This window comes from Ambystoma mexicanum, chromosome 5q, assembly GCF_040938575.1.
Source record: "Ambystoma mexicanum isolate Mex_15411 chromosome 5q, UKY_AmexF1_1, whole genome shotgun sequence".
Taxonomy (NCBI): Eukaryota; Metazoa; Chordata; class Amphibia; order Caudata; family Ambystomatidae; genus Ambystoma; species Ambystoma mexicanum.
In genome coordinates, this window is record NC_090933.1 from 876,339,553 (window position 1) to 876,365,147 (window position 25,595).

The window sequence follows — 25,595 nt, forward strand, 5'->3', positions numbered from 1 at the left end:
TCTTTTCACGAAAAACTGGACTACATTAATGCCAATGTTGCATCACTTAAAACTCAGATTGATCAAGCTGGTGCCAGGATCACTGAGGCGGACCCAGAATTGGAACCAATGAGGATGCTCTATATATGCTCCAGGACACTGTCGCTACACTCACACGCGACAAGAAGACGGTCAGAGCAAAATGCGACGATTTGGAGTCCAGATCGCGCTGAAACAATGTTCAAATCATCGGGGTCCCTGAAAATGCCCTTAAAGGGCACATGGAGCTGGCAGTTGAAAATGTAATCAAGGAACTACTCGATGGCCCTGACTTGTCACCCTTCTTCACGATCGTACGCGCCCATCGGGCCCTCTCACCTTGGCCTAAACCTGGCGACTTTCCCAGACCTATCATCGCCAGGATCCTCAACTATCGGGATAGAGATCACATCCTTCGCCTGTCACGAGAAAAGGGTGATGTTCGGCTCAGTTCGCAGATCATACGTATCTTCCCGCACTTCTCTGTAGGAGTCCAACAGGAGCGGTGTCACTTTCTGGGCTTGAAAAAGCTCTTGAGAGAGCGCAACATCCCATATGCTATGCTGTTCCCAGCCCGACTCAAATTCACTTTCAGGCAGAAACTATATTTTTTCACGGTCCCGGATGAAGCCGTGAAGTTCATCGAATCACAGATTCCTCTCCACAACCCAGCTGAAGAACACATGGACAATGACTGAGCCGGACCCTAACGGTCTCTATGGTATTCATGGCCTGAACGTTGATGCTCACTGTTCTTTGACTCTTTGGGGGTTTGATATACTGGCCTGATGGGGCTCATGACCAGGGTAAGAGCAATTCCTCAACTATCTCCTGCGTGGGGGGTGGGGTTAACGATGATGTGGTTGCCGGCCACAGGCCGTGTTGACGATCTCAGGTATAGTGCTTGCTCTATCATCTGACCATCCTCAGTCTCCCAAAGGTTCAAGCACTCTGAATCCCCTGAATTTGGTAAGAACAGCGGGGTTGGAGACACAGCTTCCCTCCCACATGCATCGATAATGTCTCAATCACTACTTGCTTTGACACCTGTACTGTTATTAGAAGCTCTCACCCCATACCGTACCTGCCATAGTATCGCTCTCACTATGCTCTTATACACAGTTATCTTTTGCTATACCCATAAGACCTGAACGCACCGGCTCATGCCCGCAGATGCTCCGAGGCTACTTCGTAGTCACCGCTCAGTTGGTGCAATGGTAAAACATGTTTGCGTTGATTATACTGCCTACCTGTAGTACCACCCTTGGTACTTCAATGCTATTACTATGGTCAGATGCACGGCAACAGCACTCCCCGCTGAGGTTGCAATGGTTACTAGAGGGGAAGTTCTAGGTTTTTCTCCCGTTGGGCCCATGACAGTGTACCCCATTGCAGTTGCAAAACTATGTTGGAAGTTTTGCTTGGTACGAGCCCCCATTGGGCCAAAAGCACAGGTGGTCCATGTTGGGACCGGTCCGCTGTTAGAGGTGGGTAGAAGAGGGAGGGCAAGGGTGCCGCTAGTCGTTACTGGACGGCGAGGGTGGGGGCGAGGAAGGGGTTTGGCAAGTTGCAATGGAAAAGGCGGGGGCATTACGGCAATTCACGCTATGTTGGAGTATCTTAAAAGTGACTACACAAGCTGCATGTGCACAACACGATGGGTGAGCTGGAATGTGCCTTAGACGAGTGAAATGCCCACTACCATAATGTCCTGGAATGTCCGGGGATTGAGTAATCAGGCCCGTAAAATTATGGTTTATGCCAACAGATACGGTTGCAAAATCCTGTTGCTGCAAGAAACGTACTCAACGGGCCGCCTGGCAGTGAGCATGGCACCATCATGGGGACCTAACAGATACTTCACCTCCTATTCCACACAGGCCAGAGGCGTGTTGACACTCATCCACAAATCCATCAAATTCATTCTACATAGATCCCGATGGTAGATATGTCGTATTACACTGTACCATAGTAAATAGGGAGTAACTTCTTGTGAACACCTACGGTCCCAATGTGGATGCCCTTGAGTTTGTGGACACTGTGGACATACTGCTGGGATACGTGGGAATCCAGATCATATGGGGGGTTTGTGGGGGGACATGATCTTTATACTGGACATCAATCTGGACAGGACCGGGACCGCATTTAGGCCCCTGTCCACTGCCGTACGCAGACTACATAATCACAGCGCAACACTTAACATCTGAGACGCCTGGAGGACACTGCACCCTCTACGGCGCGAATACACCTATTATTCCTCCGTCCACGATAGTTCCTCCAGAATTGACATATTTCTAGTGTCGAGTGAAGTGTTGGGCAGGGTGGAGGGAGCACAGATACTAACCCGCACATTATCTGACCACGCCCCAGTTACCCTTTCAGTGGAACTGGGAACACCTATCCCGACATACAGCACATGGCGCTTCAAATCCACAGCCCATAGGGACATTGTGTTCAAGGCTCAAATTTTAGCTGACATTGAGTCCTTTTTTGAGCACAACACCCCCCAGGCTACTTCTCTTGGCGTCCGGTGGGATGCCTTCAAAGCATACATCCGGGGGATGTCCATGTCCAGAGAAGCAGGAGTGTTAAAAACGATAAAGAGCCGCCCTCAGTTGCTCTGAAACCAAATTACGTGAGTTGGAACAGGAATGTTCAACAGCAGCTGATCCCGCTAAACTTAGCGAGGAACTCCAGACATTCAACACACATGCCATCAGAGAGGTCCAATATTTTAGCCGCCCATAGGCTGCTCGGAAATATGGGGAGGGTGATAGACCCGGGAAAACACTAGCTACCCTAATGAGAGAGGAATGGGGTCAGACCCAGATCACCTCTATTAAGGATGACCAAGGCATCTCACAGTGGTCGGACCAACAGATACTGGATATATTCACTGAATTCTATAGCACCCTATATTCCCAACCCCCTGAACACGCTAAACAACTTATGCGGGACCTCGTAGATCAAATATCCACAACGTGCGTCTTCTCCTCGACTAGAGACCAGCTGGACTCCCCGATCATCCTGGACGAGATAGGCCATCTCAGACCTGCCCAAAGGTAAAGCACCGGGTCCTGAAGGACTTATGGCTGAATTCTACCAGGAACACATAGCCATACTAGCCCCCAAGTTATTGGAGGTCTGGGATGAATTGCTCCGTGTGTCTGTCCTCCCCCCCTCTCTGCGTGAAGCCGTTATAACGGTGTTGCTCAAGCCTGGCAAGCACGGCAATGAGTGTGGATCATATAGGCCCCTCTCCCTCATGAACTTAAGATCTTCGCTAAGGTGATAGCAAACCGTTTTCTCCCAATCATGACGCATCTGGTCCATGAAGATCAAGCGGGCTTTGTACCGGGGGGATCCACTTCTCATAGCATCAGGTGGCTGTTTAATGTAATGGCCCGGATTGACCAGGACGCGCACGCAATTGCGGTCGCACTCAACGCTGAGAAAGCATTTGATATGGTGTCATGGAAGTATATGTGGGTGGTGCTGGAAACAATGGGCATCGGCCCCAATATGATCGGTTACATCAAGCTATTATACACCTCCCCAGTGGCTAGGGTTCGGGTTAACTCTCTGACATCCACTCTGTTCACACTCTTCAGGGGCACCCGACAGGGATGCCCAATATCCCCGATCCTTTTTGCTCTAGCGATAGAGCCTATGGTGGATCGCATCAGCACGCCATTCCCACAGGGGGATAAGGCTAAAAGACACCCCGGAAATCATATCCCTGTATGCAGATGACGTACTCCTATACATTAGGGACCCGGCCACCCATCTTGACTCCATACTACGTGACATCACACGCATAGGCACACTTACAGGATTCACAATCAATTATTCCAAATCCAAGGTCTTTCCGCTTACTAACTCTACCCAACAACCTGTCACCGAATACCCTCTCCGCGGGTCCCCTGGTGGAATCAGATACTTGGGAGTCCAGGTGTCGTTGACTAGGACCACCTTGTTCACAGATAATTACCTGACTGCAGCACAGATGGGCGAGTCGAAAATGGCGCGATAGCGTCCTCTCCCACTGTCATTCGCCGGGAGGCTCTCTCTCATCAAGATGGTCCTACTGCCCAAACTGTTATACATTTTCAGTAATATACCCATATGGCCCGGGGTGAAATACTTCACGTGCCTACATAAATCATGCGCACAGTTTTTATGGCACTCCGGTGCGGCCCACAAGCAATGGGCCGATATGACGCTCCCGTATGAGAAGGGGGTTTTACTGCCCCAGACCTAAAATCTTATTGGACTGTGGCACAGGCCCACTATACCACTCATTATTACCCCGGCTCCGCGACCCGCCCGCATGTCAAGTTGGAGATCCTTGCAGCAACTGGTGTTAACATAATGTCCCTAATATTACACCAGCACTATGCACCCAATTCCCCCTTTGATCCAATTGGAACCACCTTACGTGCCTGGAATCGACTTCTGTATCCAACTGCGGAATCCCCCCCCATACTATAAATGGCTCCCTGTGTGGTCCTTCCCTGGGCTGGAGCCTACACACGACACTGCTCTGGCTCGACCCTGGGGGACGCTAGGCTACCAGACACTGACAGACTTCTACCCTGATGGCAGGTTTATCGACCCACAGACATGGAAGCCGGGTCACTCTGGGTCTGTGTTGGAGATCCTGCAATACTATAGGCTCCGGACAGCATTCTGCACTACATGGCCCACCTTCCCTAATGAACCCCCCGACACTCCGGCGATAGCATACATCGTCAACTCGGGCGGTGCCCGCGGCATCGTTTCCTCTTTATATAAGATTCTACTAGAGGGTGCCCCAACCCAGGTTTCCAGGGCACGCGACGAATGAGTAGAGGAACTGGGCTTTGAGATCTCTGACCAACTGTGGGGGAAAATGTGTTTGCATACCAAAAAAGTCTCCCTCAACTTTCGCTACCAAGCAATGCTGTACAAACTACTGAACAGGCTGTACTACACCCCTCTCAGGATTTCCAAGTTTGTCCACACTACCACACACTCCTGTCCCCGCTGCAAGGAGGAGAAACCTGATCTCTTGCATATGTTCTTGAGTTGCTGTGAGTTGGGGAATTTTTGGGGAAGTATCCTAGAGACACTTGCAGAAGTAATTGACACTGCAATTGACCCTGACCCACTGGGGATCTTGTTTGGGGTGTGGAAAACTGATGATGTTAAACGCATGGCTAAATTTCACAACATAAGCTGCATAGTGGCAAAAATATGTATACTCCAAAGCTGGAAGGGCCCCTCTTCCCCCGACGTTTCAGAAGCGGCTAAGCTTGCTCACAAGGTCTCGAAACTGTGAAGAAGAATACATTACTATGCTCCCTGCTCACTCCCGCCCCAAGAACATATGGGCGGCATTCAACAGCTACCTTAACAATCAAGAATCAAGAACATCTGAGAGTGGCTCATCTCCGGCCCCATTGGAGAATACCTGATCACCATGAAATACTATGCTCTATTATTCCCCACGTGCTCTGCTAATGCCTTTGTGGTTACTGCAATAATGTTCATGTATATATTGATGCATCATTCGCTTTAACATGCATCTTTGTTGTTAACCTCTGCCACCAAAAATAAAGGTTTTTTAAAAAAAATCTGGGTGTTAAATTATCAGCCTCTCTTTCCATGCCTTCTCAGATCGGTTCGGTCTGCCAGGATGCACACTTCCAACTCAAAATACTTAGGAAGGTTTTGCCTTATATTCCACTTCATCTGCATGCCCCATTAGTCTCTGCCCTTGTTGTCAATAGGATTGACTATTGTAATTCCCTATATCTGGCTTAGCCAGATTACCTTACCCATCATTTACAGGTGTTACAAAATTCTGCTGCTCGCCTAGCCACTGGTACCTTGTACCGCAAGCATATTTCACCTGTTCTCAGGTCTCTCCACTGGCTCCCAATTGCTAAACCTGTGTCTTTTAAATCCCTTTGCTTAGTGCACAGGGCTTTCTATGCTGCTGGTCCGAAATATCTGCAGTTGAAATTTCGACCCTATGTTCCTGCTCGCGCACTGCATTCAGCAAGCCGCCCCCTCTTGGCTGTTCCTATAGTCCAGAGTGCAAGAATGGGAGGCCGCTCTTTTCGGTTCGAGCCACCATGTTGTGGAATGCTCTGTTGATTGCCCTTCTGGCTTGTCCGACTCATATACACTTTAGGAAAGCTCTGAAAACTCTACTTTTCTAGCTTCTCTTTTTCTCTTGCTTTTGCTTAATTTAACTCGTCTTCGCGCCAGGTTTCCTTTTTGGTGTTGGTTGCGCTGTACCTCGGGTACGAAAAAACTTAACATAACAAGTTGTGGTGTGTGCTTGGACCCATGAATTGTCCAGGTGCAGTTGGTGGATCTTTTGGAGAAACTGCATTCATCCACGGGGGCTTGTGTAAGGAGTGGCGTGCAGGGGCGATGCACTGCTTTTTTTCAGGTGGAGCAAGGGTTGCACAAGGGTTGTATGCTGGCCCCCCTGCTTGATTGTTTGCACATTAATGGGCTTTATACCCATTTACTTAATTATACTCTGGATGTCCCCAGGCTGGGTAGATGGCACGTGCCACTACTGGCTTATGCATATGTTAAAGTCTTGCTGGCCTGTACTCCCAGAACATTGCAGTGCCTGAATGATGATTACTCTTCATTCATGGATTCACTGGATCTAAAAGTAAATGCCCAAAAATCGGCAGTTAAGGTTTGTAGCAGGGGCAAGTGCCTTCTGAAAATTCCAGGTGGCGTTTAGTAAGGGTGTCTCCATTGCCAGAGTCTCTAGTTTTGACTATTTGGGGGTAAGATTTCCTTCAAACTTTCATGCAGAAGCCCATGTTGTTAAGCAGGCTGCTAGGTTTAAACAGGGTATGGGGGGGCATGAGCCATTGGTATGTTTAAGGCGAAACCGGTCGAGCTGGCACTCAAGGTTTATAATGGGAAAGCTATTTCTGCGGCCAGGTATGACATGGAGTTGTGGGGATACAGCAATGTTGAATACATCCTGGTGGTGGAGTGCACTTTCCTGAAACAAGTATTGGGGCTTCCTTGCTTGCCCCCTAATTTTGCAATATACCAGGAATTGGGCTGCAGGTTCATTAGTGATTCCATCGCAGCCCAGCCTGTCAACCATTGGCTTAGAGTCTGGGATAACAGCAAAGCCGGTTTAACACAGGACCTAATTAGATATTTAGTTCAAAGGGACCCTTATCTGAAGATTCCCTAGCTTAGGTATGTAAAGACAATGTTGTCAGAGGAGACGTGGCTAAATATTTTCTCCTGAGGGATGTTATGCTCTGCATTGTTTTAAGAGCTATAAAAGTAAGGGTGTTTTAGCGCATTCTGGATAATAGGTAGTCTTCCGATAACCAGAGGCCCGCTAACAGGAAACATGCGATTATTGCGAGCCCAGGTCTGCAGAAATATTTGCTTTGGGCACGGAATCCCTCTCAGCAGGTTGTCATCACCAGGGCATGATTTAATTGTATCCATCTAAGAGCAGTGGTGGTGGCCTGGTCGAATGGCAAAGAAAATCCATTGAGTATTTTCTGCGAGGTGCCCAGGGAAGACTTGGCCCACTGTTTTGTCCAGATTTCTCCTTAATTAGAAAGCGTACACTTAAACTGCTTCTGCAGGGCCAAGGGTTTCTCCAGTATGAACCGGTACTGTACTACCTGTTATGGGTGGACTCAGTTTGCGTGGGTTGGGGTCTATTATCATTTTTAAACAATGCGCTAACTTTGAGGAAACTTTTAATTAAAGTTTTTGAACTGAATGCTCTTGCATTTTAAATATGTTGGATGGTTTATATAATGGGTGGAATACTGTTTATTTTATTTATTGTATGATATGTAATCATGTTATTGTTGTTTTTACGGCAACGTTTTTGTATTCCAGAAAGAAACTTTTTTACTTACTAATTATAACTCTAGTTCACAAGTTGGAATTTCTATCAAAGTTGTCTCAACAGATAGGTCTTCTCATAAGCCGGTTAGAGATGCTGGAACCATTATTGTGTGAATTATGGTTTCTGAGATAATCAACAATTACTTCCCCACAGCACCTATGGCAATTTCAAGGCATATACATACTTTTAACTTCAATTACACATTTCTTATACTTCCGGAAACTTCACATGTAATTCAGGCCATTTGCTTCGTTGTTTGTTTGGCATGGTGTATACCACTTAACATTGGTGCACAGTCAAAGGCCTGCCAGAAGTGTTCTCATCTTCCTTTCCAACTCAACCATTTAGCATCATGTGGCAGTCTCCTGGGGCATTTCCACTGGCATTGGCTCAGGGATAGAGACCACAATTGAGTTTTTAATTCCAACGATTTCCTAAAGTTCAACCCATTGAGGACTGCCTCTTTGTTTACACAAGTGTTAGCACCTCACCCCAATAAACTCCTTCCCAAGCACTGCTGCAGCTTCAATGACATTTTCAGATACAAGGGGGAAGGTCACTGTTTAGGTGTTCTGTCTGCTTCAAGCCAATTCTTATGAACAGAAACTGGTGATTTTAAAATACATGTTTATTTCCATTACATGGTGCCTGTCTTGTGTACCACGCAATACATTTTGCTTCATTCTTCCTTCTCGCAGGTTATTTACAACAGTTTTACTATAGCCACCAGTTTCCTTACTGTGTGCCTTTGAATTCCCTTGTGCAGTGTAGTTTCATGTTTAAAAAGTCCCTTGCAGCAAGCTGCAGAAAGCACACATTGCCATGGTCTCTCAATTTTAGCAAATGAACCAGCATTTTCATGGTATTGCAGTTGATATGAACTGCTGGTCTTTTCTCTGCCAGTCCACAGTGTGCTTTCCAATGACCAGAAAGTATTTCTGCCCAACGTGGCCGGGGGAAGTTCATTTGTGTCTTGGGGGCTGCATTTAAATCCTCACAGGCACACTGCAGCTGTAGTGATTTTAACATGGCCTTTCTACTCCTGTGTGAACCTCGCTGAGTTGTGCTTATATGAATGGCTTGGGTACTGAAGGACAGGCCCTCTGCAACATTGCAGGCCATGCAGTTAATTTACAGTGTGGGAACAGTGTTCTGCACATGTGACAATGGTGTAATGGTGGCCAAAGATGCAGGGAATGCGTTCAAATTGCACCTAATGTCACACAATAATAGAACTTTCTTCTAGGGCTGTTGGGGCCAGCTTGTACTCTAGCCTCCTGCATGGTGCTTCTTCACATGGTCTGGCATGCCAAGTGCTGCACATGCTCTCCCATGGTGGTGCTGGTTCAGTAGCAACCACCCAAGAGCCGGTCCTCAATGACAGTACTCCGGTAAACAACAGACACTTTTTAATTTTAAAGGATGCTGTGCCACCCACCCCTAGGACTCACACTGCCCTCTCCAAGTTCACGCCCATTTTAAAGTCAACACGGATGCTTTTTTCAAAGTGGGAAGGTACTGAGCTGCTGGATCCCAAGCAGAACTATCAATGGAGGAAAGGGCAACTAGCACCTGGTGCCTACAGCAGTCATGGTTAGCAGGTGGGCCCACACTATTTCTCCCTACGCAGGGTTAGGAGGTCCTGGTAGCAATGTCCTGGTAGCAGTGATCATCTTTAAGAAGCTCCAGGTGTAGCCCATCGAGTATGAGTTCATGCACTTGCCAATTACTGCATAGCACCTTGTGAAGTTGTACATACTAATGACAGATAACCTTCCTCTCCTGATCCGTGGTGCAGCAGGATGTTTAGGGGATTCTGCAAAGGCTCGCCAGGGCCACTTAAAACGTCCACTCTTCAGGTGTTCAGCAAAGTGACTTCAGACTTTCTCAGGGACAGTTATGTTTCCTTCATAGGTACTCCTTTGAGCAGTTATTACCACTATCCCTGGTCTGTGTGGAGGGCTAGAGCTGACTGATGTGGATGTTTCTACTTCCTCATTTGTGGGGTCAGTGGCTGCTTGGTAGATGCTGCTGCTTCCCCTTCGCCAGTCTTTTTTTTGTAACCTCATCGCTGAATTGTGCTATCTTGGTGCATGCAGAAGAGGTCAAGCTTGAAACTGGGAGTGTAGAACAGCCCTCAGTGTATTCTTCTCATTCTTTTAGTTACATCCAATGGAATCAAGTAGCTCCATATAAGATCAATAAGTAGGACCCCACCAGACATCCATTCACCAAACTCCCAGGATCAACTGACACATAACTGAGACCACCCTCTGCTGACAGGCATAGGTTTCCATGCATCAACCCATTCGTGACAGACCATAACATACATAACAGGTGTATTTGTAGAGCGCACGCTCACCCCAGAGGGACATCTTGGCGCTATTGACAGATAACAGATTTTTATTGTTATCCAACATATGGCACTCACTCTGGCATTCATGTGCGCATTCACTCATGATACAACAGCACTTAAGGAAACATTGAGATGGAAATCCTGGCACTCTCCAAGGTGTTATTATCTGTCCACCAATAGGCCGGAGTATCCTTTACACTCCATTTTTGATCGGATATTTCCTTGTTGTCAAAAGCTGATAAGCAGGTATTGACCTGTGTCTGGAGGAGGCATGAACTGAACAGTGATCATGTGTGGTGGCAGAAAGTGTAGGTAATTCTGGTATGAGAACGGATGGCTTTTCTTTTCCAAAACCGTGTGACGCACTTTTGGGAAATGTCTCCTTTCTTGACTCATTCTAGTGGCTCTTACCTTGCTTTGACATCTCCTGCTTCATACTTTGGGTCTAGATGAAATGTGGTATTGTCAAAAGGATGGTGTATAAAATGAAATCCTACTTAGAAACTTGGTTCCAGGGATCAGGAGCGTGTTAGGAAGTCTCAATGTAAGAGTGAACTTCCGGTAATGAAGTTAATTGCCTCTTTATTTTATTGATAAAAAGACTGCAAATAAATGATATACCTCTAACACAAGGAGAAGACTGGGTTCGGGAGTTGCCGAGAAATCTGTAAGACCAGAAGACTCGAATATATAGTGATTGCTTTAAGAACAAGGTAGACCTTCTGCTAAGAATGACTGCAGAAAAAATGTTTAGGTCAATTGGCTACAGCTATAAGAGAAAATAAGTCCTTCTTACTGACATGTTGGGGGATATGAAATGTAGAAAGGTACCATGAGCCATATATTAGGGAACTGTAACAGGGTGGAACAATTCTGGCAAGAGTTGAAAAATTGAATAGACATGGTCCGTAATGGACCTCTTTCCGAAAAACAGTGTTCCACTGCCTAGGTGGGGTGGCGAGCGAGACGATTGGAGACCAGTTATCTTGACCAGAGCATTTGACAGTGAAAAAGCAGTTTCTGAAAATATGGAAGTCTTGTAAAAAAGCCCACGGTTGAGGATTGGAGTGAAAAAATGCAAACGCTGGCCAAGTGTGAGAAGAGAATTTTTGTTAACAGCTACAGATATCAGCTGCTTTTACAGACGTGTACATGGAGTCCTAAAACATATGTTTGATGGTTCATTGTATTTCTCTCCCTACCTTTGTTTAGTTCATCTTGTCCTGCGGCAACCCTTGTGCCGTATCCATTTTTGTTTTATGGGTGTTAACACCTTAGCAATAAATTAAAGGCTTTGCTTTCCTGTCAGATATGGTATAACAACTTGACCTAGTAATATGAAATGTATACTTTATGAATGTATTGGAAAGGAATTACCACTTTAATATTGAAAAAAAACAGTAACAAAAACACTGACACGCCATTTGAAGAATTAGTCACTGATGCATGAACTGGCATAAAAGTCATAAGTGTAACAGTGCTAAAAGGGCACTTTACAACTCAGAGATAGGAAAACGAGGCACATATCTGGGGCAGACAGGTTTAAAGACGATAAGGATATTCATATCTCATTGTACCACCTGCCATGTTTGCTTTCCCTTCGTCTAACAATCACAATACCAGCAAACGAACAGGGACACTCATGAGTAGCACCACAAGGCCCCTCCATGCATAGCTTCTGAAATGGGTCTGCATGACGGCTATGGGGAAGGAAAAAAACATCACCATCCTGTGGTGTCTCATATCCAATCAAATATCTTAGAAGGTGAACTTCATCTGCTGATCTAATCCTACAATGTAATCTGTTTGTGGCAGGTGCTAATGGTGAAAATCCCTGAGCACCTTGCTCTCTCTGAACTCAGATTATGTCACTGCCGAAGCATATTTGATCACCTTAAGAGAACACTGCCGACTACAGTGCAAGATACCTTCATTTCCTTGCTTTTGAAATCCCGTTGGCACTGGGTTATGCGGAGTAGAAGAATAAAATGCACACATTTTACTTTGTTCATAGAATACAGTGAAAGGATATGTAAGGGGTTTATTTTCCACAATCCACATGGTAAATACCTCTTGCAATGTCTTTGCCTTCCATGTCCTTGAGCACTGCTGACCTGCCTTTGGCGATGAGCACAGCATCCCCTTCCCACTTCTTGTGTTTCTTCTTTGATAGTTTACACCACACCACGCTAAAGTACTTTACAACGCCATCTGCTATCCCGCCCTCGTCTTGCGGCTCTGGCGTGTATCTCGCTGGAGAATGCAATGGAACTACAAAAAGATAAAAAACTATTATTTTCTGTGTGGTGCGGGAAGAGTGTTTTACCAATTTAGAGGTTTCAAAAGAATAAAATCCATGTTATGTGTCTGCATATACCACCTTCAAAGTCCTATACAAATAATGTTCTCCCTAGATAGAAGACTGAAAATAAGGGGGTGTTATTTTACATTGAGGAAGACATGATTCATTTGTTCATTTGCCATGCTTTGGTTAAATATGAAGCACACCTTAACGCATACCCAACAGAATTCATGTGCTTGTTTAACAATACATGACAAGTCAATTTCAAACATCAAGTCGAGCAAAATATCATGCAAAGGCCTACACATTATACACCATAGTATGCAGTAGGTAAATGGCATGCTACATGATCCTCTTTAGATTGACTGCTTCTCCTTAAAGGTTTTCTAATTCAGAATGAAGCCACATTTTTGCACAGGAAAAACAAACAACCCTTCAAGAATGCATTGGCAACGTTATTGCCATCTTATTTTGTTCGGACGAAACATCTTCTGGGGGCCTCTACTCGTATCCCATCTCCTCCTTGCGTTTTGGCCATACCTATGACCTTTTACACAAAGGTTAAGAAGGAACAAGTTACTTACCTGTAACTGTTGTTCTCCAGCATGGGTCTGGCATGGATTCACATGCTCATGAATATTCCCCGTCGTCAGGCTGGGAATCCTCAGTAAAGAAAAAATCAGTATCAGTTTCATTTCTGATCGGTCTTTCTTAGTAGTAACCAATCACTGATCTCTGGTTCATACTGCCCCCAGTCAATGACTGCCCTCTACCTAAGCCCCTCCCCTGGCAGCCATCCTCAGATTTGGGAGCACGTAAAGTGGCAGTATGACCAAGTGAAGAGCCGCAGAGGGGAAGGAGGGAGGGTTTGCATGTGAATCCATGCCAGACCCATGCTGGAGAACAACAGTTACAGGTAAGTAACTTGTTCCTTCTCCAGCATGGGGTCTGGCATGGATTCACATGCTCATGAATATAAGAATACATAGCAGTATACACATGCACAACCACAGGAGGTGGCAACAGGCTCAACATTAAGCAATACAACAACTCAACATTTAGCATCTCTTACCTCCTCACCAGGCTCACCTTAAGCGAACAGGTTGCGCAGCACTGCTTGGCCGACCCTGGACTCCTCCAGTCCCGATCGAGGCAGTAGAATCTTGTGAAGGTGTGCGTCGACCTCCACGTAGCAGCCCTGCAGATGTCCAGCAACGGGCACACCAGACAGGAATGCCGTGGTAGCAGCGATCGCTCTGGTCGAATGGGCTCTCGGACGGCCGGGCAGCGGTCGGTTTGCCAACCGGTGACAGTGCATGATGCAGCCGGAGAGCCATCTGGAAATGGAAGCCTTCGAGAGAGCCTTCCCCTGATTCACAGGTCCAAAGTTCACAAACAGCTGTGATGTCTTCCGAAAACTCTTTGTGCGGTCCATGTAGAACTTCAGCGCTCTAGCCACATCCAGCGAGTGCAAAGTCCTCTCGGCCGGAGACGAAGGCGACGGGAAGAAAACTGGCAACACCAAGGGCTTGTTGAGGTGGAAGTCCGACGGCACCTTGGGCATAAAGGAGGGGTGCGTCTTCAGCACCACCCTCGTGTGGTGAAAAGTCAAGTATGGAGGCTTGCAAGATAGGGCCTGGAATTCTCCCACTCGTCGTGCAGAGGTGATGGCCACAAGAAATGCTGTCTTCCACGACAGGAACTTCAACGGCACCAAATGCATAGGCTCGAATGGGGCACCCATGAGCCTGGTCAGCACCACGTTAAGCCCCCACGCCGGGGCAGGTGCCTTCACCGGCGGGAACGATCTGAATAGTCCCTTCATAAATTCCTTCACCAGGCGATGAGACCACAATGACGCCCGCCCTGTAGTCCTGGTGTATCGGGGAATGGCAGCCAGATGTATCTTGATGGAGGCGTGAGCCAGTCCAGCTTTGGCCAGCGACAGTAGGTACAGCAATACTTGAGGGGCCGTAATCCGCAGAGGGTTAATCTTCTGTGCACGGCACCAGACAGAGAACCTCTTCCACTTATGTTCATAGCATTTGAGAGTTGAGGACGCCCTGGCTTTTGCAAGACCCTCTCTGCAGTCAGCCGGGATATCGTATCCTCCAAACTCTAGTGCTGCAGGAGCTAAGCCTGCAAGTTCAGCGACTCCGGGTCGTGATGGAGAATGGCGCCTCCTTCTCTGGAGAGAAGATCCGCGTCCGACGCCAGCTTGATAGGTGGGTACGCTGACAAGTCCAGAAGGTCCGGGAACCAGATCTGTCTCGTCCATGCCGGTGCGACGAGGATCATCCTGCACCTGGACCTCTTGAGCTGGTTGATGAGACGGAGCAGCAATGGCAACAGAGGGAACGCGTACAGGAACAGGCCGTCCAGAGGGAACGAGAAAGCATCGCCCATGCTCCTCGGTTGCGCGAACCTGCTGGCGAACCTCTGGCACTTGGAGTTCGTCGTCGTCGCGAACAGGTCGATCTGGGGTTTGCCCCACCGTTGAAAGAGCCAATCCACCTGGTCCTGGCATAGTTCCCACTCGTGGCACGAGCGCAGCTCCTTGCTGAGTGAGTCAGCGATGGTGTTCTTTATTCCTGCCAGGTGGAAGGGAACCAGAAACATCCCCTGGGCGACGGCCCAGTGCCACAGATCCTGGGCCTCCTTGGATAGGGCTGGGGATCTGGTGCCTCCCTGCTTCCGGATGTAGAACATCGTGGTGGTGTTGTCGGTGAAGATCCTCACCACTTTGTCCTTGAGGGACGGAAGGAACGATTTGAGCGCCCAGAACACGGTTTGTAGCTCCAGGATGTTGATGTGAAGAGACCTCTCCTCTGGGAGCCAGAGGCCTCTTGCTTGGAGATCTCCGGTGTGGGCCCCCCACCCCTCCAGGGAGGCGTCTGTCGTTACCGTCTCCTGATACGCCGGGGCCTGAAAGTCCATGCCTGCCGCGAGGTGCGCAAGGGCACCCCACCATAAAATCGCCCGATGGAACTCCTCGTCGAGCGGGATCCTGTCTTCGAAGCTGCCCACCGCTTGAATCCAGCGGGCGTCGAGGAACTCTTGTAGCGGACGCATCCGAAGTCTGCAAAGGGGCACAAGGTAGATGCATGAGGACATCATCCCGAGGAGGTACTTGATGGACCTCACTCTGGCCACATCTGTGGCTAACAGGCGCTGCACCCTGCCCAAAATGGCCTTCGTCCTTTCTTCCGACGGAGATGCCAATCGCTTCACTGTATCGAGCTTCACTCCCAGAAACAGTGCCACCTGCGACGGGACCAGATGGGATTTGGGGTAGTTGATAGCGAATCCTAGCTCCGTGAGCAGGCGGACGGTCCTCACTGTGTGTTAAACGGCGATTTCTCGTGACCTTGCACGGATTAGCCAGTCGTCCAGGTAGGGGTAGACGTGGATCGCTTGCAAGCGCAGCCACGCCGCCACAGGTGCAAGGCACTTGGTGAACACACTGGGTGCCGACTTTAATCCGAACGCCAGGGTTCTGAATTGGTAGTGACGCCCCTGGACTACGGATCTGAGGAACTTTCTGTGTCCTTTCAGAATGGGGATGTGGAAGTAAGCATCCTCCAGGTCCAGTGATGATAGGAAGTCACCCTCCTCCAGCTGTCCCAGCACATGCTGGAGGGTGACCATCCTGAATTTCTGTGCCTTGATGTTCTTGTTCAACCGACGCAGGTTCAGGATGGGGCGCCAACCGCCTGTCTTCTTTCTGACGAGGAAGTATCTTGAGTATACTCCGGAGCCCCGGAGCCTCTTGGGGACGAGCTCGATGGCACCCTTCTTGAGCATCGCCCTTAGCTCCAACAGCAGTTGAGGAATGTGATTCTCCTTCCTGGCCACGGGAGGAATGCGAGGACACTTCTTTTGAAATTCCAGCAAGTGTCCGCGGGCCAGGGTGTCCAGCACCCAACGGGGTGCTTCGGTGGGGGCCCGACGCTATGGCCGGTTCAGTCCTGCTTGGAAGAGGCCTTGCCGCCTTGGCCTCCTTGCCGACGAGACCCTCTTTGCTTGCCGTGGCCTCTGTAGGCCTCCTGGGACGAGGAGCGGGCCGCCTGGCGGTAAGTAGAAGAGCCGCCGCTGGATCCCTTGGAGACTCCCTGTCTGCCTCCAGAGCTCCGATAGGGACGCTGTTGCTGAAGGACTCCTAGTGCTCGGGCTGTTTCCGTGTCTGTCTTGATGGCCTGGAGGGACTCATCCACTGTCTTTCCAAACAGGTTGTTGCCGTCGAACGGCATGTCCAACACTCTGGTCTGGACGTCCTGGCGAAAGCCCCTCGCCTTGAGCTATCCTTGTCGTCGGAGGCAAACCCTGTTGCCCAGTTGGCGAAATCCGGTATCGGCAATGTCTGTTGCCACCGTTATGGCGTGATCCGACGCCACCTCTCCTTCCTGCAGAATCTCTAGGGCCTCCGCCCTCTTGTCGTCCGGTAGGAAGTCTAGCAGAGGATCTTGAACCAAAGCTCCCTGTCGTAACGGGCCACAATCGCTAAGGCATTGGCCGCCTTAATCGTCCTAGCCGCTGATGAGATGACTCGTCGTCCCATGGAGTCCAACTTCTTGCCCTCGCTGTCCAGCGGGGAAGTGGAATTTGAAGCCGCCGCACCCGCTGCTTTCTTCTGGGCCACTGCCGAGACGACAGAGTCCGGCGTGGGCTGGGCACTGAGGCACAAGGGGGCGTCATCGGGGACCTGGTACTTCTTCTCATACCTGTCCCCCCTCGTCCCAGATGTCGTCGCGCAACAGCACAGCGAGGACCGTCTTTCTCTTGGCCTCTCGTCGTTGGTAAAGAAAACCTTCCTTTTTCTGTTCCTCAGGGCAGAGCTGGAAGAGCTCGGATGCCCTGGCTATCATGGCGTGACAAGAGCCAATTTTGTCGGGCGGAGAGGCCCGAGGGGGGGGTGATGACAGGATGTCCGTAGTGTCATCGATCACATCAGCGGGAACCTTCCCCTGGGATCGAACCTTCTCGAACCTCTGGTTGAGGCCTATGAACCTTTCGTTGAGGCCTTTCACGGTTTCCACCGGATCCTCCTCGGAGGCTGAATCCGAGTCCGTAATGGCCACCACCCCCCCTCTTTTTCCGCCGGGGTCTTCACGGGGGTCTTAACGATGGTCTGCAAAGAGGATTCCCTCCGCGGTGGCAGGGAAACTCTGGGCCCCGAGGCCGCCTCCACTGTCGTAGCCTCTGCCGGCTTCACCAGGGCCGCTGCGCCAACCTCGATAGAGGCCTTTGCCAGGTGGATCAAGGCCCTCAACACCTTAGGTGCGTCCTCGGCCTTTAATTTGGGGGGAGGGTCATCGCCTCGCTCCCACTCGGCTCCCTTCGAGATCGACCGGGGCCTCTCCAGAAGCTTACCCGGGTTTTCAGACTTCCTCTTCCCCGAACCAGAGCGCTGGCTCGTGGTTGATCGTGCGGGGGAAGTCGCGCCCTGCCTGGCAGCCGAGGAGCCCGACCTTTTGGCGCTCCCGGTGCCCGCGGACTCGCGGTGCTTGGCCTTCTGTTGGGCCCCCGTCGCCAGGGCGCCCTGACAGGACTTAGAAGACCGCTCACACTTTTTCTTCGCCTTCTCACCTGCTGTGCCCTTCTCCAGCCAGGCGGCGAGGCGGGAACGACGATCTTGCTTGGTCCGTTCCGACAGGTTCTTGCAGAACGCACAGTCCTTCTCCACGTGCGTCTTGTACTCATGAAGGCAGTAGAGACATCTCGAATGCTCGTCCTCCTTGAAAACATTTTGCAATCCACATCCTGGGCAGCTCCTGAACAGCTTGGATCCGGGCGTCGAGCTTCCCTTGTCCTGGGCCATGTCCATTGAGGTAGGCCACAGATCTTCTGGAATCCTCCAAGAAGCGTAACTCGACGAAAACTTAACCCTTGAGGGGCGTAGAAGAATTCCGAAACAGGTCCCCGTTATCGGAAGTAGAAACGGTGGAGCTTGAGGCTCGATTAACCAAAAAAATGAGAAAAATCTCCTGAAGAAGCAGGAAAATGCAGTAAAAGCTCGAGAGCTAAAACACGAGGACTCCCAACACTTGAATGTGCGGTAAAAATCTGAGGATGGCTGTCAGGGGAGGGGCTTAGGTAGAGGGCAGTCATTGGCTGGAGGCAGTATGACCCAGAGATCAGTGATTGATTACTACTAAGAAAGACAGATCAGAAACAAAACTGATACTGATTTTTTCTTTACCGAGCGTTCCCGGCCTGACGACGGGGAATATTCATGAGCATGTGAATCCATGCCAGACCCCATGCTGGAGAACCTAGGCTGCTTTAGTCGTTTCTAGGATGTGACCAACAAGCATGAGCCATGGTATAATCAATCTTTTACTCTATACGACTGTTACAGCATGCACTTCCATTCAGATCACCAATGGGTCAAGCATTTGTGGTGGCTGTAAGATTCTCTGCCTGCTGAGATCGGGATGGATGTAGCCCGGGAATTGTAGGCCGCAGGTTGCGCTGCTCAAGTAAAGCATGTCACACCCGTTAGCTGCTCATTCCCGAACTGTTGGGCTTGCGGCAATCGGGTACATCATTACGCCTAACGTCACCAGCATACAGGACGTGAGGCGGATGTAACAGTGGGTTCTGTGGTGAACTCTAAATTGGATCATGGGAATAACACTCTTACTGGCATTCTTGCAAGACAAATTCACTGGCTCCAGAGGGCTTAAAAAGTAGCAGTGAGAATCTTTTTCAAGGTACCAAAAACAGCGTCACTATCAGCAGTACGGATATCACTTCACTGGTTACCTGTCATGCAGAGGATTGACTTTAAAATTTTTGCTTGTATTTAAATGCAATAATGGTATTGCTGTGATTTACCTGACTGAAAAGATTGTACACTATCAGCGGATGAGTTCTATTCATTCGGCGGATACGTTTTTTCCTCCATCTCGGTTTTTCCATAGAGGTGACAAATAATTTTCCATATACGCCCCCCCGGTTAAAGAACTCTTTACCTATATCTGTATAATGCCTGACTTCACTTGTTGCCTTTAAAAACTGACCTCTTTCAGCTAATGCAAGTGTGTTCTGCGCCTAGATGGAGTTAACTGTTCGGAGCGTGATAGAAATGCCTCAAATCAAATCAACAGTTCTGCTGTTGTATGATATGATAGGTTATTTATAACGCACTTAATACACAGAGGTTTCTAAACGCAGACCTGTCAAACCTGTGGTGCTCTGTGTCGTCTTGCTTCCAAGGCGAGCATGTTGCCCCTGAGCTATCCTCCAGAGATTTGTAAATGCTTTATATAGGTATTATTCAGGCACTGTCATTATTATATGCCCTTGCACTCGCACCATTTACCAGCTGCTGCCATCTTCTGGTCAGGTAGTACCAGAATGTGCCTTGGATTGCCATCATATGGTTAGTTAATTGCACCAAATATCACATCGATTATTTTTCTATATAAAAATCTATCCCTTTACTCTAAGGATGTTAAGAGTACAAATCGATGCTCTATTCAGGGTATTAATCATTCCATGTGTTTTGTGACAGATTAAGTTATATATGAGCTTTTAAAACATTTAGAGGTTTAAAGGACATTTTTCAAATAATTATTTTTTGGGACACAGCGCTTGTATTTCCACTTGTTTTTAAAGTTTGTAATGAGTGCTAGGTGTGTTTTTATGCTGTGAGAAAGATATCATACCACAAATCTGTTAAAAAAAAACATCAAGTACTTTGCTGGAAATTAAAAAATGAGATTCCCATTCTGGCCAATAGGTTTCTCAAGGGATTTCCTTCTTGGTTTGAAAGCATCACTGGTAAATACTCTATTTACTACCATTATGTGCTTCTTTATTCTGTGGGAAACCCATTAGTCTAGAAGAAAACTCAAAGCAAACCATTTTGTGTTTCTGGAAAGTATGTTAATTAATGCGAAGAAAGCAGAGCGTAACACACCCTGCTAAACGGTCGCTCTCATTCTTGTACCTCAATAGAGGTTTCCCATCATTAGGAAAAACGATTTTGTATATACTCCATAAAAATGCAGGTAGGATAAAATCCAAGTACTGTGTCTGTTTTTAGAATGAACTTGAAAGAATTTATATCTTGAATTTTGAACTAATATGTAGTCGAACTGTTCCCTTAGTTATTGCCTGGAAGGTAGCAAACAGACCGACTAGGTCGATATAGTGATAATAAGAGCTTTAATTATTGCCAATGCATTTCGGAGAACATAATTTCCTTCATCAGGGCTGTGCTCTCTGTTTACAATCAACATATATATTTGTATAATTTGTAAATTTAACCATCAAAACGTAAAACAAAAGAACAAGTAACGTTCTTTCGATGGGATGTTCCTCCTACGTAGTCCACATCTTTGACATTGATTAGCACAGCTGTGCTGCTTCGGAAAACTTTTTCGGCGTAGGCATCCTGCGTCGATGACGTCGATACGCTCCTTCGAGGACCTCCTCCGACGGTCGACGTCACCGGATGTCATATGTAGGACGCACTACACCCGTAGCCTCAGTTGTAGTTTTTTACCCAAGAACGTGTGGCACCAATCTTCTGCCAGTATTACTACAGAAAGCCTTGCAGAAATGGAAGCTGCAATCACATAAGAAATTCTGTAGTGGGGCAGGTAGGGAGGGTACGATGTGGAATACGTCGGAGGAACATCCCATCGAAAGAACGTTACCAGATAAGAAAGTAACTTGTTCTTCGAGGGGATTGTGTCCTCGACGTATTCCACATCTTTGACAGACTCCCAAAGCAGTACCAATGTAAGGAGGTGGGAAAAGAATTTAGAATTTTTTAGAATGCCCAATCAAATTGCAGAATAGAGCACTGCCTTGCCAAAGGCCAAATCTTGCCCATCGATAGAGTCCAGTGAATAATGTTTCACAAAAGTATGGACAGAGGCCCATGTGGCAGCTTCGCAAATATTGCGAATCGGAACACCCCTCTGTAATGCCGTGGAGGCAGCCATACCCCTAGCAGAATGAGAGGTTAGCCTACTGGAGGGTCCTTTCCCGCCAAACGATAACACTCAGAGACCGTCAAAGTTATCCATCTAGACAAGGTCTGCTTGGAAACAGCCTGACCTAAACGCCTTCCAGTGTAACCAATAAAGAACTGATTGTCCACTCTGGCCCGGGACATCTGTGAGAGATAGAAACTCAAAGCTCTCCTAGGGTCCAACCTATGGCGCCTCTCCTCTTCCTTACCAGGATGTGGAGGCGGATAGAATGCCGGAAGAATTACCTTCTGGCTCAGATGGAATTCCGACACAACCTTCGGAAGAAAGGAAGGCCGTACCCTAAGGACAACCCTGTCCTTATGGAACACAGTGAAGGGTGGTTTGGCGGAAAGTGCCTGCAACTCACTCTCTGTGCCGGCAGAAGTAACCGCAACTAAAAATACAGTTTTAAAGTAAAATAGTCTCAATGGACAAGAATGCAAGGGCTAAAACGGAGCTCCCATTAGGAACTTTAAAACCAAATTCAAATCCCATCCCGGCACCTGGAAAGGTGACGGTGGAAACACATGAGTTAGCCCTTTTAGGAACTGAGAAATCAAAGGGATTTTAAAATAAGAACATTCCTCAGACGAGCGCTTAAATATTGACAGCGCCGCCAGGTAACCCTTAATGGTACCCACATGCAGGCCCTTGTGGGCTAAAGAAAGCAAAATAGACAAAACCAAAGAAATGGAACATTGTAAAGGATCCACATTCTGTACCCTGCACCAGTCGCAGAACTTCTTCCAACGGCAACAGTACAGAGATGTCGTTGTGGGCCTTCTGGCCGAAAGCAACACCTCCATCACGTCTTCAGGAAGGTCCCAATCCTTATATCTCAGCCTTTCAGATACCAAGCATGAAGGCTGAGAGACTTGACCTCTGGATAGAGAACTCGACCATTTCCCGTGAGAGCAGCTCGTCTCGGTAGGGAAGACGACGTGGAGGCCAGATGGGCATGTCTAGAGGGTCCGGGTACCACGCTATCCTGGCCCATGCCGGAGCAATGAGGACCATCCGGGAACTGAACCTGCGCAACCTCCCCAACACCTGCGGAATGACGGGGACTGGAGGGAACGCGTACAGCAGTGGGAAGGACCACTCCACTACGAACGCGTTCCCTAAGGCTCCTCTTGGAGGAAATTCCCACAAGCAGAATCTCTCGCACTTCCAGGTTGATACTGGTGACGAAGAGATTCACTTGTGGGGCTCCCCAAAAGGCGAAGATTTCCAAAAGAACTTCCTGAGCCAGCTCCCACTCGTGAGAGACCGTTCTCTGCCTGCTCAGAGAGTCCGCCGCCGTGTTTTCGTCTCCGGCCAGATGAACTGCCGAGATAGAAATTTCCTGCTGGATGGCCCAGAACCAGAGCTGCAACGCGTCTCTGCACAGTGGGAGTGACTCTGCCCCCCTCGTTTTGTTGAGGTAGTGCATGGCCACTGTATTGTCCGTCATAATCAGGACATTCTTCCCCGGCACAGACGGCAGACAAGCCTTCAGGGCTAGCTTGACAGCCCACAGCTCTAACAGATTGATGTGGAGTCTGGACTCCGACGGAGACCAACGACCGCTGGCTGTCAGCTCGTTGGCATGAGCTCCCCAACCCGCGAGGGATGCGTCCGTCACGATCGTCATCACTGGCCACGGTTGCCAAAACGGAGCCCCTTTGAACAGATTTCCTTCGACGGCCCACCACAGAAGGTTCTGGGCGACCGAGGGCAGAATCTGAATGGCGTCTGACATCCTGCCAGAGAACTGCGACCACTGCATCTTGAGTGCCCACTGCAGAGATCTCATCCGCAGCCTGGCCTCTGGCACCAGTAAAACGCAGGATGCCATGAGGCCGAGCAATCGCAAGAACTCGAACGCCGGGAGACTTTGGGAATTTTGAAACTCGTCCACCATCTGTAGAATGTGGTGAGCCCTCACCTGGGGAGGCAAACACTGCCCCAGGGATGTGTCTAGCACTGCCCCAATGTACTGGAGCTGCTGGGTAGGTGTCACATGAGACTTCTTTAAGTTGAGGGAGAAGCCCAGCTTGTGAAGGGAGTGGCAGGTGACGTAAAGATGATCCAGGACTTGCTCGGGAGAGCTCGCCCTGATCAACCAATCGTCCAGGTAGGGGTAGACGTGATTCCCCCCTTTCCTAAAATGCGCTGCCACCACCACCATCAGCTTGGTGAAGACCCTCGGGGCGGAGGTCAATCCGAACGGCAGGACCCGAAACTGAAAATGCGAGTCGCCAGCCGCGAACCTCAGGTACTTCCTGTGCTTGGAATGAATCGGCACATGAAAGTAAGCATCCTTGAGGTCGAGAGACACCAACCAATCTTGAAGTTGAAGGACCTGGAAGACTTGAGAAAGAGTAACCATCTTGAACTTGTCCTTCCTGAGGAGCTTGTTCATACCACGCAAGTCCATGATGGGTCTCAATCCTCTGTCTTTTTTCGGGATCAAAAAATATGGGGAATACCATCCCTTGTTCCTCTCCGCTACAGGTACCAGTTCTATGGCACCGTTCTCTAGCAGGGATAGGATTTCCTGCGCAAGGAGCGGATCCGGATGCTTCAAAGAGAGCTTCCCCGGTGGATTGTCGTGAGGCCTCTGCCGGAAAGGAAGACAGTAACCGTGGGCTATGATCTCCAGCGCCAGCCTTCCCCCAACCGGCGAAACATGGGACATGGCCTCATGACTGAGTGGAAGCGGCTGCATCAGTTCCTGAGGGCAAGGAGGCAACTGCCCAAGCGGCTTTGGCACCTCGAGTACCTTGCTTTCCACCTCTGGTACTCCTACGGTGGCCCCTTTGACTGGCAGCTACCCTCAATCTACCAAAGGAAGTGTAGTATCGAAAGGAACCTCCCCTCCATTGCTGTCCCCTAGGCCGAAAAGGCAGAGGTTAACGCACTGCAGTGCTCAAGGACTTCGCTGCAGCTTTGGAGGTCTGCAACCTCTCAAGGCTCTCGTCAGCCTTGCTGCCAAAAAGATGGACACCATCAAAGCGCATGATGAGAAGCCGGGACTGTACATCAGGAGCAAACCCAGACTTCCGCAACCACGCAAATCTGCGCATCACGGTGCTTGCTGCCATAGACCGGCTGACACAGTCTACCACGTCCAGACCCAACTGAACGGTTTCACACATTACATCCTTGCCATCCTGAACGAGGGCAAGAAAACCATCCCAGAGTGTGTGTGAATCTTGCCAGGGCACAAACGGAGTTGGCTGCCTTTAAAGCCATAGCCCCAGAAGAAAATACCTTCTTCGCACAACCATCAAAGCGTTTGTCGTTCCTATCAGGAGGGATTGTAGGGTACGCAGCCTGCTTTGCTGGGCCCATAGCCACCTGCACCACCAAACTCACCGGAGTAGGGTGCATAGACAAGTAGTAGGGGTCACCACTGGCTGGGCGGTATTTTTTTCAGCAACGACTTATTCACTGCCGGGAGACTCTCTGGTGCAGTCCAAGCCGTCGCCATCCTTCTTTGTAAGGCCATATGAAATGGCAGCAACGGGTCAGTGGGTGGACCTTGGTCCAAGATATCTGTTAGGTCATCCTGCAGAAAATCCTCAGGTGGAGCAGACCACCCCAGATACTCTGTCACCCTCAACATGAGGCACCTGTACGAGGAGTCAGCATGTGTACCAGGCTCAGGCCTGCCAAACTCAACCTCCGGGGAGGTATCAGACCACTTGCGTCATGTAAAGATTGACAAAGGTCTTCCAACTGGCTATGACCAGACAACAGGTCATCAGGAACCTCAGGAGGCACAACCCCCTCTTCATCAGACCCTTCCTGTACCTCTGAAATGTACTCCAAGGGTTGGAACAAGTCCACCCTGGGAGGAGGAACAGAGTATGGGTCAAATATAGGCCGCACAGACTTGCTGAGCGCCTTTCTCAGAACTTCCACAGCTCTCCGGGGCACCTCTGGCAAAATTTCCTCAAAAGGCGTCGATTGCGCCGATGGGAGTGGCGTCGACGTTGACCGAGGCGCCGACGACTTCGGCAATGGCTTCGAGGCCGGAGCCCC

General features: G+C 49.0%; 1 protein-coding gene across 3 annotated transcripts in view; it reads right to left on the reverse strand.

The window, feature by feature from the left end:
- Positions 1-25,595, reverse strand: part of RAD54B (RAD54 homolog B) — a 1,336,679-nt gene that overhangs the window by 655,137 nt on the left and 655,947 nt on the right. For all 3 annotated transcript variants that reach the window (XM_069621363.1, XM_069621365.1, XM_069621364.1), the window contains one exon: positions 12,348-12,548. In XM_069621363.1, coding sequence (XP_069477464.1) covers positions 12,348-12,548 — 201 coding nt within the window. The remainder of the gene's footprint in view (positions 1-12,347; positions 12,549-25,595) is intronic.